Source organism: Gorilla gorilla, chromosome 1 (assembly GCF_029281585.2).
Source record: "Gorilla gorilla gorilla isolate KB3781 chromosome 1, NHGRI_mGorGor1-v2.1_pri, whole genome shotgun sequence".
In the NCBI taxonomy this organism is placed as follows: domain Eukaryota; kingdom Metazoa; phylum Chordata; class Mammalia; order Primates; family Hominidae; genus Gorilla; species Gorilla gorilla.
In genome coordinates this window covers 33,562,273-33,580,559 of record NC_073224.2, presented here as the reverse complement: position 1 = coordinate 33,580,559, position 18,287 = coordinate 33,562,273, and the positions used below count along the sequence as shown (strand labels likewise).

General features: G+C 37.4%; 1 protein-coding gene across 2 annotated transcripts in view; it reads left to right on the top strand.

Moving 5' to 3' along the window:
• EPRS1 (glutamyl-prolyl-tRNA synthetase 1) overlaps positions 1–18,287 on the top strand; it is a 78,658-nt gene that overhangs the window by 32,995 nt on the left and 27,376 nt on the right. For both annotated transcript variants that reach the window (XM_019030661.4, XM_019030660.4), the window contains 6 exons: positions 3,254–3,364; positions 6,960–7,096; positions 7,982–8,189; positions 8,922–9,034; positions 13,039–13,156; positions 16,963–17,322. In XM_019030661.4, coding sequence (XP_018886206.4) covers positions 3,254–3,364; positions 6,960–7,096; positions 7,982–8,189; positions 8,922–9,034; positions 13,039–13,156; positions 16,963–17,322 — 1,047 coding nt within the window. The remainder of the gene's footprint in view (positions 1–3,253; positions 3,365–6,959; positions 7,097–7,981; positions 8,190–8,921; positions 9,035–13,038; positions 13,157–16,962; positions 17,323–18,287) is intronic.

Below are 18,287 nucleotides of genomic sequence, written 5' to 3'. Positions count from 1 at the left end.
GTGCCTGCCACCACGCCCAGCTAATTTTTGTATTTTTAGTATAGACAGGGTTTCACCATGTTGGCCAGGCTGGTCCCGAACTCCTGACCTCAGGTGATCCGCCCACTTCGGCCTACCAAAGTGCTGGGATTACAGGCGTGAGCCACCGTGCCCAGCCTTCTCTTCTTTTATTATATTAATCCTTCTGGATTTGTTCCTTTAAACAAAACAAAACCTTTCATTTCTTTTAAGTTGGGGGTTGGGAAAGAGTGAAAGTTGATGAGTATTTTCAGTCTGCCTTTTTTCTCCTAAATCCTGTGAGATCTTTAATCATTAAACACCGTCTTTAAAACATAGCATTGTTTTTAGTCAACTGGTAGTAAAAAGGAAATCATTCTGATCATTACTTTTTGTTTCTATTGCTGGCATTCATGATGTCTTCATACGCTGAAACCCATTCCCTTCAACTCTTGAGGTACATATCCCTCTTATTTAGAGTTCATGGCACTCTCAATCTCTAATTACTGCTTTGTTGTTTTCTAGCTTGCTCTGTCTTTCTTCTCAAGCTCTGCAGGTAAGATTTAAGTGAAGCATCAGTGAACTAAATTTAGCGCCGTGGAGTTGTGAAGTAAGTGTTACTGGCAGAGCTGAATCATCATTCTTTGGACATTCTCCTACTCTTCACTAACTTAGCATTTTTTTTTAAAAGCAGGTTCTGTTTAAAAAAAAATAAGCTAGATTTATTTGCATGATTCTTTGGAGAAAGAGCCTTATTTTAGGAGTGAATTGTACGTGGTAAAGAAAAGAAGGGAGAAATGGATGAAGGGGAAAGAGATGTGGGGTGATTAGTTATCTCAATATCCCTTTGACAATACCGTGATCCTTGTTTTCTCAGCCTGAGTTTTCATCTTGATAGGAAACTAGTACTTTACTTTTCTGTATCATAGTTAAATGGAATATATCTATAAATAGTTTTTTCCTTGATAGTGGTAGGAGACATTTCAAGAGCTTACTTTGCATTAACCTCACTAGTTTTCTTCTTGCTTTTATTTAAGTGTTAAGATTTTAACTTTTCAGTCAAGGCAGAAGAGTCACAGGTTTAAGATGTTCATTTTAGAGCTGTTATCAATCTCTATGAACCCTTATTGACTGCTTTAGTTTTCAAATGTATGTATTTCAGTAGTATGATATAGTTTTTCCCAACTCTCATCTCAACCCCTTGCATCTGTTCCCAGCTAATAAAGTATGTAGAGACTTCTCTCCCCACTCCACAAATAAGGAGACTTCCTTCCAGTGAAAGTTTTCTTGAAAATTAAACCCCAATAAATAAAACAAAAACATAGCTGTTCTGGTTGAAGTATGTGAAGGGGATCTGGAGGCCCTCTGGTGTTTCCCCCTCCACTTAGTGCTACCAGAATTAAACCCCAATAAATAAAACAAAAACATAGCTATTCTGGTTGAAGTATGTGAAGGGGATCTGGAGGCCCTCTGGTCCTTCCCCCTCCACTTAGTGCTACCAGAATTAAACCGCAATAAATAAAACAAAAACATAGCTGTTCTGGTTGAAGTATGTGAAGGGGATCTGGAGGCCCTCTGGTCCTTCCACCTCCACTTAGTGCTACCAGGGCACCTCTTTGAAATATTTAGGACTCTTTGGAGTAATTTGAAAACCACTGATCCAGAGACTTTGAGAATTGCATATTTTTAGAGCTAAAAATACCTTTAGGAAGTCTTTTAATCCAAGTTTCCCAAATATGCCTGATCCTAACCATCCTATGGAATGCTTGTTAAAAATTAGATTTCTGAAATTTACTTCAGACCAGGTTGTCTCAGAATCTGTGCTAACAATTGCCCCAAGTGGTGATTAAAATTAGTCAAGTATGGGAAATATCCTTCTGCTCCTTTTGTCAGTGGAGGAAACAGCTGCAATGAACTAAGTTTCTTAGGCAGGGTTGTCTAGTTTTAGCTTTTTTAAAGAAATTATATCTTACTGACTTAAATACTGAACTGAGTAGTCAGTCAAGAATTAAATCTTTGATTATTCCAGCCCAGTAGAAGCTGAAAGGAGAAATCCTTAGCTAGTAAGAATGACCTTTAAGCCTCAAGGAAGGAATGAAACAGTTAACTTGAGAAAGGCTAGTACTGATTTAGTATTAGCATGAAATATAAGCAGATGAGGATTAGCAGATGAGGAGAAGTTAAATAGCTTTTCAAACTTTGCATGAATGACCTCTCTGAGGATGGCTTCCTCTCTGAGTTCATTCAGAATTTCCACGATATCATTCTTTTTAGAAGCTGAAAACTACCTTCAACACTGACAAAAAAACCAACCCAATAATGGCAACAATGGAAAAATAAAAACAAATTTAATTATACCACTGTTTTCTGCATTCTTCTAATGAGAAAAAATAACTTCCATTACTTAGCTGTTTGACTCTGCTTTCATCTACATTTTTCTCACATGTGCTTTATATATAGTGTCTAAACATTGCTCTTGTGATTGGTCATCATGACTAATTTTACACTGAACAGTGAAGTGAGAAAAATACATCAGCTCCAGAAGGGGATGTTACTGATGATTTGGAAGTAGAATAGGTTAGAGCATAATGTGTATGACCATCTATTCAGTCAATCTGCAAATATTTATTGATTACCTATATGAGACAGACCCTAGCTAGGTACTGGGAATATACTGAGAATATACTGGTCTATATATACTGGCCTCTACATATAGCATGTAAACCAGTAGAAATGTCATTTATACTTTTAATCTATAGAATTGCCTTATTATAGTGACCGAATGCTATTCTGCTTTTGATGGTGATGTGTTACCCTAACACTGATTAAAGAAAACAATACTGAAACAAAAATATCTGTATTCTCTTAAAATGGACTTGTCTAAACTATAAAATTGAATATCACATTTACCTTTAGGATTAAGATATAACCCCACTGGAAAACTTTTCCTTGCCTTCTAATACCAGATTTTAAAATTATTTTCAAAATAACTCTAATATTATGCTTTAATTGGTTTCTTTTCACCTGCCAGTAGCTATTCTTGTGAAAGAAGTCTAAATCCTTCATGTAGTCTTGGTTTACAGTTGTTTCTCTTTTTTCTGCTTAGTGGTAAATATCAGAAGAGTTAACGGTTGAAAAAAAATTAGTAAATGCAGTAACAAGAAAGCCAGTTAGTATTCCTGTGCTATTATTTATTTTGCTTATGGCGCTCTATAAGATATCGCAGTGTTTTAACATGAGGATGTATTTGTTGCAGGTTATTGACCCAGTGGCTCCACGATATGTTGCATTATTGAAGAAAGAAGTGGTCCCAGTGAATGTACCTGAAGCTCAGGAGGAGATGAAAGAAGTAGCCAAACACCCAAAGGTCACTCTTACAGTTTCACCAGTGTGTTTCTCTCTGTTAAAAGAAGGAGCAGGAAATAAAAAGGAAAATGCGCTTTCATGGCAGTGGCATGATTTTGAGATGATTTTCTTTCTTTCTTTTCTTTTTTTTTTTGAGACGGAGTCTTGCTATGTCTCCAGGCTGGAGTGCAGTGGGGCAATCTTGGCTCACTGCAACCCCTGCCTCCCGGGTTCACGCCATTCTCCTGCCTCAGCCTCCTGAGTAGCTGGAATTACAGGTGCCTGCCACTACGCCTAGCTAATTTTCGTATTTTTAGTAGAGATGGGGTTTCACCATGTTGGCCAGGTTGGTCTCAATCTCCTGACCTCGTGATCTGCCTGCGTCGGCCTCCCAAAGTGCTGGAATTACAGGCGTGAGCCACTGCGCCCGGCTGAGATGATTTTCTATTCAACATTGTCAGGATTTGATACTAATCGAAGTAAATCTTTTTTGGATTTTTTGCCTTAAAAAAGTTTATTTTAGTAACAATCCACAGTACATCACACAGAACTGTTATGCTCAGTTGGTGCTTATTTTTTATTGTGTAGAGTTAGCATATTAGTGTGTAATAAGAATTTATCTCTTCCTAGAGTAATCCTGAAAGATTAGTTATAATTCAAGCTCCTATCTTTATATGGAATCTGAAGTGCATTCTCTATTAACTAGGGTATTCCCTGTCACCTTTGTCTTTAAGCCAAAACATTAGACCTACTACTGTTGAATCACACCTTGACTTCAGAGTCTCTTACACTGTCGTTTCCTCTGTTTGGAAAGTATAAGCGAAGGGTCCATCTAAATTCTGAATAGAATTTTTTTTTTTTTTTTTTTTTTTTTGAGACAGTTGTGCTTTGTGGCCCAGGTTGGAGTGCAGTGGCATGATTCTGGTTCACTGCAACTTCTGCCTCCCGGGTTCAAGTGATTCTCATGCCTTAGCCTCCTGAGTAGCTTCGATTACAGGTGTGCACCACTACACCCAGCAATGTTTGTATTTTTAGTAGAGATGGGGTTTTGCCATGTTGGCAGCCAGGCTGGTCTTGAACTCCTGGCCTCAAATGATCTGCTTGCCTCGTCCTCCCACAATACTGGGATTATAGGCATGAGCCACTGTGCCCAGCCCTGAATAGAAATCTTAAATACAAGTACCATAGAGTACTTTTTTGTTAAGCAGTGGTCATCCCAGATCCTTATGACTGCTTAGTTGACAATTTTGAAGCAAAACAAGATTTTTTTTTTTTTTTTTTAAATTTTGAAATGGGCCTTGCTCTGGTGCCCAGGCTGGAGTGCAGTGGCCTGATCTCAGCTCACTGCATCCTCTACCTTGGGCTCAAGTGATCCTTCCACCTCAGCATCCTGAATACCTAGGACTACAGGTTCATGCCACCATACCTGGCTCATTTTTGTACTTTTTTGTAGAGACAGGGTTAGACCATGTTGCCAAGGCTGGTATTTGTAGAGGCAGGGTTTCACTGTTGCTCAGGCTGGTGAAAGAGTTGTTTTATTTCAGCTTTACAAGTTGTCTATAAATAACTTTATTATATACTGAAAATTACGTTCACAGACTAATGCATATACTAGTAGCCAAGCTTATAACTGTGTTCGTAGACTAACTCACATATAAGATGATGTGCATTGCAAAGAGCTATATATATTCTAAATTGTAGCTTTATATGATTGTCTTCCCATGTATGTCATTATCTACTTTTTAATTTTAAAGATTTGAATCCTAATAAGATTTGGGATGCGTGTTTAGTTGATTGGTTTGGCTTTGTCTTTCTTTATATCTGATTGTTTTGACCAGGTAAGTAGTAGTATCTGACCTGCATTATCACCTACCGTACAGTTAGTATAAGTCTGAAGCATATTGAATATTTTAAAATTTGAATCATGAGAATAAAAGTTTTGAAGGGTGCTTATTTTTTAAAATGACAGTTGTGGTCTGATAGTTTAGATTAAATTACTAGGTTGGTGGCTCATGACTGTAATCCTAGCACTTTTGAGAGGTGGAGGTGGGAAGATCATTTGAGGCCAGGAGTTCAAGACCAGCCTGGTCAACATAGCAAGACTCTGTCTCTACGAAAAATAAAAAAATTAGCCAGGCATTATGGTTCATGCTTATAATCTCAGAGGTAGGTGGATCGCTTGAGCTCAGAAGTTCAAGGCTGCAGTGTGCTATGACTATATCACTGCACTCCAGCCTGGGTGACTGATCAAAACCCTACCTCAAATAAAATTTAAAAAATTAAATTACAAGTACTGCTCATTGTTAAAAATAAGAACTAATTGTTAAGAAAGCACACTCTTAAATTGTGACTGGATTACTCAGTTTGCTCTGTGGAATTTTCATTATAACATTTCCCTCGCAAAGTATTTTTTATTTAGCCTGTCAGTATTCTATTCTGAGCTTAGTATGTTACCTGTTGTTAAAACATACTGATTTTTCTGAAATGCATTGGTGAGTTCATTGAACAGTTGTTAAACACATGCTGGTTAATGTTTATTTCAAAAGGCCTTCTTTTTTTTTAATTCTGCCAAATAAAAACTGAAATTATGGCATTCTTTTTATTCTCTGCATCTCTTTTTCTTTCCATATCATACACACTAGAAAGGCAGAAAATTTACTTATCTATATCTATATAGATAATACTTTCTTTAAAGTTTGTCTTTGAAAATCTGAAAGGTCCGTAATTTCCTGCTAAGGTGGCATCTGTTGTCCTATAATGTCCCATAGCCACTGCTCAAGAATGACTTACTTTCTCCTTTGCTGCAGAAGCAGTGAGATTCTTTTTTTTTTTTTTTTTTTTTTTTTGGTGATGGAGTCTCGCTCTGTTGCCCAGGCTGGAGTGCCGTGATGCAATCTCGGCTCACTGCAGCCTCTGCCTCCCAGGTTCAAGTGATTCTCCTGCCTCAGCCTCCCAAGTAGCTGGGACTACAGGTGCATGCCACCACGCCCAGTTAACCTTCTGTATTTTTAGTAGAGACAGTGTTTCACTGTGTTAGCCAGGATGATCTCGATCTCCTGACCTTGTGATCTGCCCACCTCAGCTGGGATTACAGGCGTAAGCCACCATGCCCAGCGAAGCAGTGGCCACCCAAAGTGCTGGGATTACAGGCTTGAGCCACCATGCCCGGTGAAGCAGTGGGATTCTAAGGATAGGAAACAGATTCTAGTTGAAGAGATACTAAATGATAAAGTATACTGTCTTAGCTGTGAAATCAATGAATGAGTCTTTTAGGCTGGAAGTAATCTTAGGGGCAAGCTACCTCATCTAATTCCATTAACATTAGTGGTCAGGTTGCTGATCTGATGTCACAGAGCTGGAATTCAAACTATTGATTTCTATTGAGGCCGAGTATGTATTGTTTAAATGCTAAGAACAGAATTGGGAATATGTTTATGTTAAAATACATAGATGGAGAAAGAGTAAAGCATTTTCTTCCTAATACAGCAATGAACTGCTAACAGTTTAGTAACACAGAAGACTTTTGTATGGTTAAAGAATAGAATGAATGTATAAATTTGCATATTGGGTTCAATAAGTTGTTGTTTCAACAGACACTGCTTTTCTTTATCAATCAGAATCCTGAGGTTGGCTTGAAGCCTGTGTGGTATAGTCCCAAAATTTTCATTGAAGGTGCTGATGCAGAGACTTTTTTGGAGGGTGAGATGGTTACATTTATAAATTGGGGCAACCTCAACATTACAAAAATACACAAGTAAGAACTTTTTGTTTGTTTTCAAATAAACATAGGAGAAAAGTATTTTATTTGTATTTACTTATTAAACATTACCAAATTCAGACCCATACATGTTGCTGACTAGTAAATCTGCCCAGACATAGCTACTGCAAATTCTGGACACAAGTTAAATTTTTTTCCATATATCTTTCAGTTTACTAACAGACTATCAAGATGTCTTTTATTTGTGGTGTTGAAAATTACTACATCTGGATATAAAAAATAGTTGTAATGCTTTAATGAGAAATTACATGATAAAAAGGGACTCTATACAGTTGCATGACATGGGGATCTTTTAGATAGAATTTATATGTATAACATAATCTTTATACTAAAATTTACTTTAAAACTGATTGGTTAATAATTAATTTGACTTTCTAGTTACTATAGTGTGCTACACTTAGGAATATGATCTTCAGATTCTATAAATGAAACGTATGCTTAAGACTGATTTATGCAAACTCTGAAATCTTAATTGCGTAGTTATTACATATGATTGCAAGTAACTGCCAAATGTTTTTAAACATAGTAATTCAAATTTTACAATGCTTAATGCAGGTGACTTTAAGTTAATAAATATATACATGTTCCTCATCAATTGTATGTGAATCTGTTCTCTAGTTGATTATTAGTATCTCGATGTCAGTGATTATGTTGTATTTATTAACCAATATATGTCTGGCGTGTTAGAAGCTCAAATAAATGTTTGATTTGGAATTTTTCCAAAGAAAATTTCTTATCCATTTATTACAAAATAAAACAATAAATTATTTTATAATAATATAAAATTATTATAGAACAAAATAATGAATTTATGGCAGCTGTGGTTAATATTTCTTTGAATACTTTTAATCTTATATCTAGAAATGCAGATGGAAAAATCATATCTCTTGATGCAAAGTTGAATTTGGAAAACAAAGACTACAAGAAAACCACTAAGATCACTTGGCTTGCAGAGACTACACATGCTCTTCCTATTCCAGTAATCTGTGTCACTTATGAGCACTTGATCACAAAGCCAGTGCTAGGAAAAGACGAGGACTTTAAGCAGTATGTCAACAAGAACAGTAAGGTAACCTTCCAAAGAAACAATATTTCACCTTTTAAATTTTTCTTTAGAATTAAAAAAATCAATTTTATATATTTCGGATCCTCAGATAAAATGGATAAGATGTGTAGAATTTTATTTAAATCAAAAGATGTAAGTTGGCCGAGCATGGTGGCTCATGCCTGTAATCCTAGCTCTTTGGGAAGCCAAGATGGGTGGATCACTTGAGCTCAGGAGTTCAAGACCAGCCTGGGCAACATGGTGAAACCCCGTCTCTACAAAAAAAAAAAAAAAAAAAAGATGTAAGTAATGTTTCCATTTTATAGATGATACGAAGTGAAAAACAGTGAGGTTGAGTAACTTACCTGAGGACAAACAGTAAATAGTAGAGTTGGGATTCAAATCTGACCCTCGTATTTAAGCCTTACGCCAGCATGCCTTTCACTTAAGTCTATTACATGCTTCTTGCATCATAGTTCATATTTATAGCAGGGAAATTATTTCTTCTGGAATGCTAATCAAGTTATTTAAAAGGTTTTTTGAGGCCAGTTTATGAATGTTAACTTTTAAAAATGTGATAAATTGAATTGTCATTTAACACTTCACCGTTTCATTGTGTGTCTTCAAGTAGTGAACTTTTTAACATATCTGTTTAAAATGGGAGTATTTTAGTTAGTGGAAACTGCTTGCATTTTAGAGTTATTTTACTACTCTGATTTTGAGAAAGTATACTTTGGTTTTATATCATCTTTACAGCATGAAGAGCTAATGCTAGGGGATCCCTGCCTTAAGGATTTGAAAAAAGGAGATATTATACAACTCCAGAGAAGAGGATTCTTCATATGTGATCAACCTTATGAACCTGTTAGGTAAGTAAATGTAACTGAACGTCTAAATGAAAATGCTTAAAGTTGTTATAGTGAGTAATATTTTAGAAATTGAACTTTCACTAAAATAACGTACCTAACAGTTTTCTTTCTCAGTCTCTTTCTCAGTTTTGTTTTATATTTAACATTTTAGACAAGTAATTTATTTTAACAAGTGATCTTTGAAACAACATGCACACTGAACATTAATAAATTATTCATTTCTGAAATTAAACCTCTTATAATTAACTTTCCTGTAGCCCAAGTATAAAGAACAAAATTTCAGTACTGTATATTACGTATCTTTGGGTGAAAATTATTACCATTATCTTTTTCTTTGTAGTGTATTTTCACTAGATAAATGGTACAAACAGCGTACATTTAGAGGGAAAAAAATAACCAGTATTTGTATTTTTTTTTTTAACCATGAAGTAATAGGATTATTAGAAGGAGAACTCTATGTAAATTTTTGCCCCTTTTTTTCTTTTCTGTTTGTCTCTGCTATTTTTTTAAGTGATATCTCTGTAACTGTGTAGTCAAAACGCCTCTCCTGAGATTTAGTCTTGTGAATCTAACTGCTTTAGATATCTGTGAATAGATTCTTTCAAGCATTTCAAATTCAACGTGTTCAAAATTCCAGGATCTAGGTGTCATCTTTGATGTATTCTTCCCCTTCATCCCTTTTTTCACTCAGCAAACTCTGTCGTTTGTGTTGCCCATCTGGTCCATCTTTGTGGATCCACTGCTCTGCCTTATTTCAGGCTATAGCATTGCTTCCTTGATTGCCAAAACAGGCTCTCAGGTATCTCCTTGCCTCCAATTTCATCCTTTTTCTGTTCAGTTTTCACATACCCACCAGTCTGAAAATTTAAGAGTAACAGTTTTATCACATTTCTCTACTGTTAAAAAATCTCTGTTAGTAGGGCAGCCACTATGACTTATGCCTATAATCCCAGCACTTTGCAAGGCTGAGGCAAGAGGATTACTTGAGGCCAGGAGTTCAAGACCAGCCTGGGCAACATAGTGAGACCCCATCTCTACAAAAAATTATAAATAAAGAATTAACCAGGCATGGTGGTACACACCTGTAATCCTCACTGCTCAAGCAGGTGAGCGGCAGGATTACTTGAGCCCGCAAGTTCAAGGTTACAGTGACCTATAATTGCACCACCGCACTCCAGCCTTGGTGACAGAGCAAGACTCTCTCAAAAACAAACAAACATTATTGTTAGTTTCAGAGTAAAAGCTAAACTTTTGAATTTGATATGCAAGATTTTTCATGTTACGGCGTCTCTTGAGCCATACGTGTTGGAGTTTTCTTGCCCTGATCCCTTCTTTTTAACATATGTACCAAATTGCCTGGGGCTTTTCAAAAGCACTTGATACCTTTTCCTGGAATGGCCTTGTGGCTTTTTCGTCATATGAGTAACCTTATTCATTTTAATATCACATTTCCTTTAGTCACATAAGCTCACGCATGCATACAGTGTAGCATAGTGCCTAATAGTTGCTAAGCCCTCCTTAAGTATTTAGTAATGGTGGTGGTACCACCAACTAAAATAACAGAGTAGGTTCTCATTTTATTCTTAGAAAGTTTTTGAACTTTTCAACAAATAGTGCTAGAAGAACTGAACAGCTACACATGAAAGAGTGAAGTTGGGCACTTTCTCATATCATATACAAAAATTAACTCAACATTTATCAAAGACCTAAATGGAAGAGCTAAAAACTATAAAACTCTTAGAAGAAGACGTGAATGTAAGTCTTTGTAACCTTGGCAATGCTGTTTTGGATATAACACCTAAATCACAATCAACCAAAGAAAAAAAATAAATTGGACTTCATCAAGATTAACATATATTGTGTTTCAAAGAAAGTGAAAAGATAAGTCACAGAATGGGAGAAAATATTTGCACATATGTCTCTTAAAGGACTTGTATCCAGAAGAGAACCCAATTAACAGTGGATTTAAGTAGACATTTCTTCAAGCAGATGTACAAATGTAAGCACATGAAAAGATGCTCAGCATCATTAGTTGTTAGGGAAATTCAGATCAAAATGACAATGAAATATCATTGCATACCACTGGGATGGCTGAAATAAAAAAAGACAATAACAAGGGTTAGAAATGTGGAGAAATTGGAACCCATATGTATTGCTGGTAGGGTTGTAGAATGGTTCAGCCACTTTGGAAAAACAGTTGGATGATTCCTCCAAAAATTAAACACAGAGTTACCATTTGATCCATCAATTCCATTCCTGCGTATTTGCCAAAGAAAAAGAACATGTTCACACAAAAATGTGTACATGAATGTTTACAGCTGCATTATTCATAATTGCCAAAAAGTGGCAATAGATTATTGCTAATTACTATACCCTTTGAAATTGAGAAATTCTTATAAATTATTATTTTTTTAAGAGACAGGGTCTCACTCTCACCCAGACTTGAGTGCAGCGGCGTGACCTCCCCAGGCTCAGGTGATCCTCCCACCTCAGTCTCCTGAGTAGCTGGGGCTACAGATATGTGCCACCACACCCATCTAGTTTGTGTATTTTTTGTAGAGACAGGGTTTCACCATGTTTCCCAGGCTAGTCTTGAACTCCTCAGCCCAAGAGATCCACCTGCCTTGGCCTCCCGAAGTGCTGGGATTACAGATGTGAGCCACCATACCCACCCTTAAATATTTTAAAATAAATAAATGTTTTACAGAAATTTTTCTGCTTGTAAGCAGATTAGGTGTGGTATGTAGACAAATTTTCTTGAAGTCAAGAGTATCATTAACATTCACTAACGCCCTTTCTAGTGGCAGGCATAGCAGATATAATTTTGCCCTGGACATAGTTTGTTCATATGGATGAAAGTTCATAGATTGGAAGTTTGTAATAAGGACTGTCAATTTTTTTTCTTTTTTTTTTTTTTCCATTGAGGCAGAGTTTCTCTCCTGTTGCCCAGGCTGGAGTGCAATGATGCAGTCTCAGCTCATTGCAATCTCCATCTCCTGGGTTCAAGCGATTCTCCTGCCCCAGCCTCCCAAGTAGCTGGGATTACAGGCGCCCGCCACCATGCCTGGCTAAATTTTTGTATTTTTTAAGTAGAGACAGGGTTTCACCATGTTGGCCAGGCTAGTCTCAAACTCTTGACCTCAGGTAATCCACCTGCCTTGGCCTCCCGAAGTGCTGGGATTAGAGTCATGAGCCACCACGGCTGACCAATTTTTTTTTTTTTTCTTTGGAGACAGAATCTCGCTCTGTCACGCAGGCTGGAGTGCAGTGGTGTGATCTTGGCTCACTGCAACTTCTGCCTCCCGGGTTCAAGTGATTCTCCTGCCTCAGCCTCTGGAGTAGCTGGGACTACAGGCACCCGCCGCCACGCCTGGCTAATTTTTTGTATTTTAGTAGAGACGGGGTTTCACCGTGTTGCCCAGGCTGGTTTTGAACTCCTGAACTCAGGCAATCCACCCGCCTTGGCCTCTCAAAGTGCCAGTATTATAGGGGTGAGCCACTGCACCTGGCCAAGACTGTCAATTTTTATTTATGCATTTGTTGTTTGTAAAACTATTCTGAAGAGCCTCTGATTTGAATAGTAAGACAATGGACTATTTTATACTTCAAAAAGCATTAACTGGACAGGTGCAGTGGCTCACACCTGTTATCCCAGCACTTTGGGAGGCTGAGGTGGCCGGATCACTTGAGGTTAGGAGTTCAAGACCAGGCTCTACTAAAAATACAAAAATTAGTGTGGTGGCATGTGGCTGGTAATCCCAGCTACTTACAGGCTGAGGCAGGAGAATCACTTGAACGCAGGAGGTGGAAGCTGCATTGAGCTTAGATCATATCACTACATTCCAGCCTGGGCGACAGAGCGAGACTCTGTCTCAAAAAGGAAAGAAAAAAAGAAAGAAAAGCATTAACTTAGTGCCATTGAATTTATCTAGGAATTCAGTGTTTATTGCTGTTCAGATAATTTTGTTCAAATAAACTATTTTGTCCCTTTATTTTCTTTTTAGCCCATATAGTTGCAAGGAAGCCCCGTGTGTTTTGATATACATTCCTGATGGGCACACAAAGGAAATGCCAACATCAGGGTCAAAGGAAAAGACCAAAGTAGAAGCCACAAAAAATGAGGTAATGACTTTTACGGATATGTGTATAAAAATAAATGGTCTTTCTATCCCAGGGTTTAGAATATATTTCTTTACAGATGATTATCTTTCTTACTGTGGAGACTGAAGAAGACAGTTAAGTCTTGCTCTTTGCATTTTGTTGTTATCCTTTCATGTAAGATTTTAAAATCTCACTCTGTCACCCAAGGCTGGAGTGCTGTGGCACGATCTGGGCTCACTGCAACCTCTGCCTCCCGGGTTCAAGCAATTCTCATGCCTCAGCCTCCTGAGCAGTTGGGATTACAAGCGTGCACCATGACGCCTGGCTAATTTTTGTATTTTTAGTAGAGACAGGCTTTTGCCATGTTGGCCTGGCTGGTCTTGAACTCCTGACCTCAGGTGAAACTCCCACCTCGGCTTCCCAGAGTGCTGGGATTATAGGCATGAGTCACCGTGCCTGGCCAGACCCCTTATACTCTTAAGAATGATTTGCTTATGTGGGTTATATTTATCAGCATTTATCATACTAAAAACTGAGAAGTTTTAAAAGGATTTAATTCATGTAAAAATAGTAAATCCAGTTACATGTTAACATACGAAAAGTTTTTATTAAAAAAAATTTTCCAAAATAAAAATTTTAGTTAAAAGAGCAGTATGGTTTTAAATTTTTACAGATCTCTTTAATATCTGACTTAATAGCTTCTAAAAACCTGTACAAACAGTCATGAGAGAATGAGAGCGAAAAAGACAAAATACATCGTAATATAGTGAAAATAGCTGTGACTTTGCAGATCCCCTTTAAAAGGGTTTTATATACCCCTTGGGGTCTGTGGACCACACCTTGAAAATTGCTACTATATATTATTCAGTAACTCACGGAGTAAGCATGAGATGGGAAATTTGGTTGTTCTTCCCTCATTGGTTCCAGTTCCCATCTGTGCCTATCATTTTTTACATATCCTAGAAAGATAACTGGTGTTATGCTATAAGTTGGTATGTGTTCTTGAAAAACTTCATGTTCTGCAAAATCACATACCAAAAATAACAGCCGATTTTTCAAGAAAAACAGAGTTGAGGCAAACCACTAAAAACCTATGTATCTCATGCGGTTTCAGTCAGATGGTGGCTGGGTAGCAGTCATCAAAGACTCAACTGGGCTGTATTCTATTTTTATTTTATGTTATTTGAGACAGAGTATTGCTCTGTTGCCCAGGCTGGAGTGCAGTGGTATGATCTTGGCTCAGTGTAACCTCCAACTCCTGGCTTCAAGCGATTTTCCTGCCTCGGCCTCCCAAGTAGCTGGGACTACAGTCACGCACCACCATGCCCAGCTAATTTTTTTGTATTTTTAGTAGAGATGGGGTTTCGCCATGTTGGCCAGACTGGTCTTGAACTCCTTACCTCAGGTGATCTGCCCACCTTGGCCTCGCAGATTACTGGGATTATAGGCATGATCCACTGCACCTGGCCTGGGCTGTATTCTAAAATTGTTTCCTCACCTGGATGCCAAGTTGATATTGGTGTTGGCTGGGAGCTCAGGTGGAATAGTTGACTGGAATAGCTGCAAGTGACCTCTCTAGCATGGCAGTGTCAGGGTAATAAGACTTCTTAACTATCATTTAAGGCCTCCAAAAGTGAGTGTCCGGTAGATGAGGTGGAAGTAGCATTGCATTTTAGGATTTAGACTTGTAAGTCTCACATAGCATCATTTCTGCTGTACTCTGTTGGTCAAATCAGTAACAAGCTTTCTCAGATTCAGGAAAGTGCACAGAGATCCCCCTTCTTGGTGGGAGGAAAGTCAGAAAATTTGTGGACATGCTTTGAAACCTGCACACTTTTGAATAGAAATTCAATATTCAGGTACAGTTGACTGCCACTTATACCCAACTTTGCAGTCAGAGATCCTTTGCAGCTTTAAACCTGAAGGATAATAATGCTTTTCCCTGTGATGTGTAGATCTTTGAGGATATTTGTCTCCAATAGAGGCTGATACTATCAAAATTAAATTCTCATCCAGGGCTTAATGTTATGGTAAAAAATATTTTTTAAGCATCATCCTCATTAAAGGAAGGCACTTATACGAAAGGTTTTTTGGTTTTTCTTCAGATTGTCAATGTATTTCTAAAATTTTCTCTTTAATTATGAAAAGCTTGTTCCTGCATGCTTCTTTATTTGACATAAAACTGGAATACACAGGGAAAAAATCACACACAAGGCAGTGTGATTTTTTTTTTTTTTTTTTTTTTTTGGTGTTACACTCATATGTTCCCCTGTTTACTAACCATGAATGAGATGATTTATGTTGCAAATTAAATGTAGCAGAACAGGCCAGGCGCAGTGGCTTAAGCCTGTAATCCCAGCACTTTGGGAGGCCGAGGCGGACAGATCACGAGGCCAGGAGATTGAGACCATCCTGGCCAACATGGTGAAACCCTGTCTGTACTAAAAATATAAAAATTAGCTGGGTGTGGTGGTGCAGGCCTGTAATCCCAGCTACTTGGGAGGTTGAGGAACAGTAATCACTTGAACCCGGGAGGCGGAGGTTGCAGTGAGCTGAGATCACACCACTGGACTCCAGCCTGGCGGCAGAGCGAGACACTGTCTCAAAAAAAAAAAAAAAAAAGATGTAGCTGAACAAATATATATTTTTGATACAGGGTGGCTACATGAATTGTATTATTTATTTAATGTATATGCATTTATATATGCATATTAGTGTTTGAGTGTATATATAGAATCTCACTAAAAATAAATATGAGTGATTTAAGGAATTATGGGGAAGGAATTTTGAGCGATGGGTTTTTTTTACTGACATGCCCACTTTGAGAGCCTAACGCCTATGTAAAATGCAACTCTGATACTGCTTGAGATGCCTGTTAAGTGTCTAGGTAAAGATGTCTTGAAGACGTTGAAAATGCTGGGTCTGGGATCAGGACAGAATTCTGGAATAGAGATGAAAATTTTTGGAATTTATACATAAGACTCTGTGAATGTGGATAAGATTATTCTGAAAAATTAAGTGGCAGATCATTTAAAAGAAAAAAGCTGAAAGAAAGGTATAATGTGAGCTGGGTTTTAATGTTAGAAGGGTTTCAGTAGGGAAGAATGCAGTCTAGGCAGCAGAAAGCATGAGTAAAAATAGTATCTTTATTCACTCTTCAGGGTTGATTTTAGTGAACATAGCTCTAGATTTTATACACAAATAGATACCTGTAAATTTATAATTTTACACAAATGAAACTGTTCCACAACAATGAGTTACAATTATATCACAGAGTTTGATGGAGCTCTTGCCTTATCAACAATCTAGATGTATTTCCTCTCTAAAAAAATTAATAGTGATACCTAATGCTTATTGATACTCACTTTTTCTCAGCCTTTGTGACTAAGGGCTTTACATAGATTACTTTTTATTTTCCCATCAACTTGATGGGTTAAATATGGTTATCCCCCTTTTATAGTAAGGAAACAGCTTAACATAACTCAAAGTTGCACAGTGAGTATGTGGTAGAGCAGTGATTTATTCTCAAATTTGATGGATATGTTATAATTTCTTTAGTCTCCTAATGACAAAGATTTAGGGTATTTTCAGGTTTTTACTATAGTAAAAATGCTTCAGTGAGTATGTAGGTACCTCTATCTTTGTTTACGCCTGTCATTTTTCATTAGGATAAATACTTAGGAGATTATTCATTTAAGCTTTTTAAGGGATTGAAGTTTAAAGTTTCTGTTTTTAATTGGAAACATTATAAAACAATCAGTTTGAAATAATTTTGTGGGAAAACATTTAATATGAATTATTTTACTTTTGGTTTTCTCTCTTGGTAGACCTCTGCTCCTTTTAAGGAAAGACCAACACCTTCTCTGAATAATAATTGTACTACATCTGAGGATTCCTTGGTCCTTTACAATAGAGTGGCTGTTCAAGGAGATGTGGTTCGTGAATTAAAAGCCAAGAAAGCGCCAAAGGAAGATGTAGATGCAGCTGTAAAACAGCTTTTGTCTTTGAAAGCTGAATATAAGGAGAAAACTGGCCAGGAATATAAACCTGGAAACCCTCCTGCTGAAATAGGACAGAATACTTCTTCTAATTCCTCAGCAAGTATTCTGGAAAGTAAACCTCTGTATGATGAAGTTGCTGCACAAGGGGAGGTGGTTCGTAAGCTAAAAGCTGAAAAAGCCCCTAAGGTCAGTATGTTAGAGAAAGTCAAGACCACATTTTCAGTAAGTGTGTGAATTCAAACTGCTTAGGGTAGTCTCATCTTCTTATAAAACATCGACTGCTCATATTTTGATGTAATAATCAACATTGATTGATACCTGCTATGTGCCAAGCTCTGAAAATATATATAAGAAGCTCATAATCTAGTGGAGGGGTGACTTACTGGGGAAGGAAACATACAGACTCAGTGTACTCTTATGTGATGTGACTGTAATCCTTTGTGATATGTATAAGTTGCTATGTAAAGGGTTTGTGTTCTTAAGTGGCAACAAAGGTGGAAACCATTTATAAAGGATATTTAAAATCATCCTGAAGTAGAAGCAGCCATTATGGGGGAACAAAGATCACAACAAGGCACTCTTTAAGTGTGGAACCATGGTTCTCAAGCTTTACTGTACACCAGAATTACTGGCTTGCTAAAACATGGATTGCTAGGCCCTGCCCCTTGACTTTCTTCTGCAGTAGATTCAGAGCACGTGGAGAATATGCATTTCTAAAAAGTTTCTCAGGTGATGCAGATGCTACTATCCCAGGGACCATGCTTTGAGAACTCCTGGTGTAGAGGACAGTACCAGCAGAGGTAGAGGTCAGGAGGTACAAGGTGTATTCAAGGAATAACAAATGGATTGTCAAGAGCTTTTTGACCTGTGATTATCTCCAGCTTTTCATAGCAGAGCCTTCAAATTATATGACATTTTGACTGAAGTATAAATTATATTCTTGTTTCAGTATGTCCTTAGGCAAAACATTTAGCCAAGTAGGTGTGGCACCTAGTGTGAAATGGGCTTACTTGATGTAGGTAAGAGACAAAGGGAATGGCATCTGTATAGACTGTGAAAGATCGTATTTAATAATGAAGGTAGTAGTTCTACTCAAACAGCAGCATAGTTTAAGACATGATCAGATAAATAGTACTGCAACGAAAAACAAT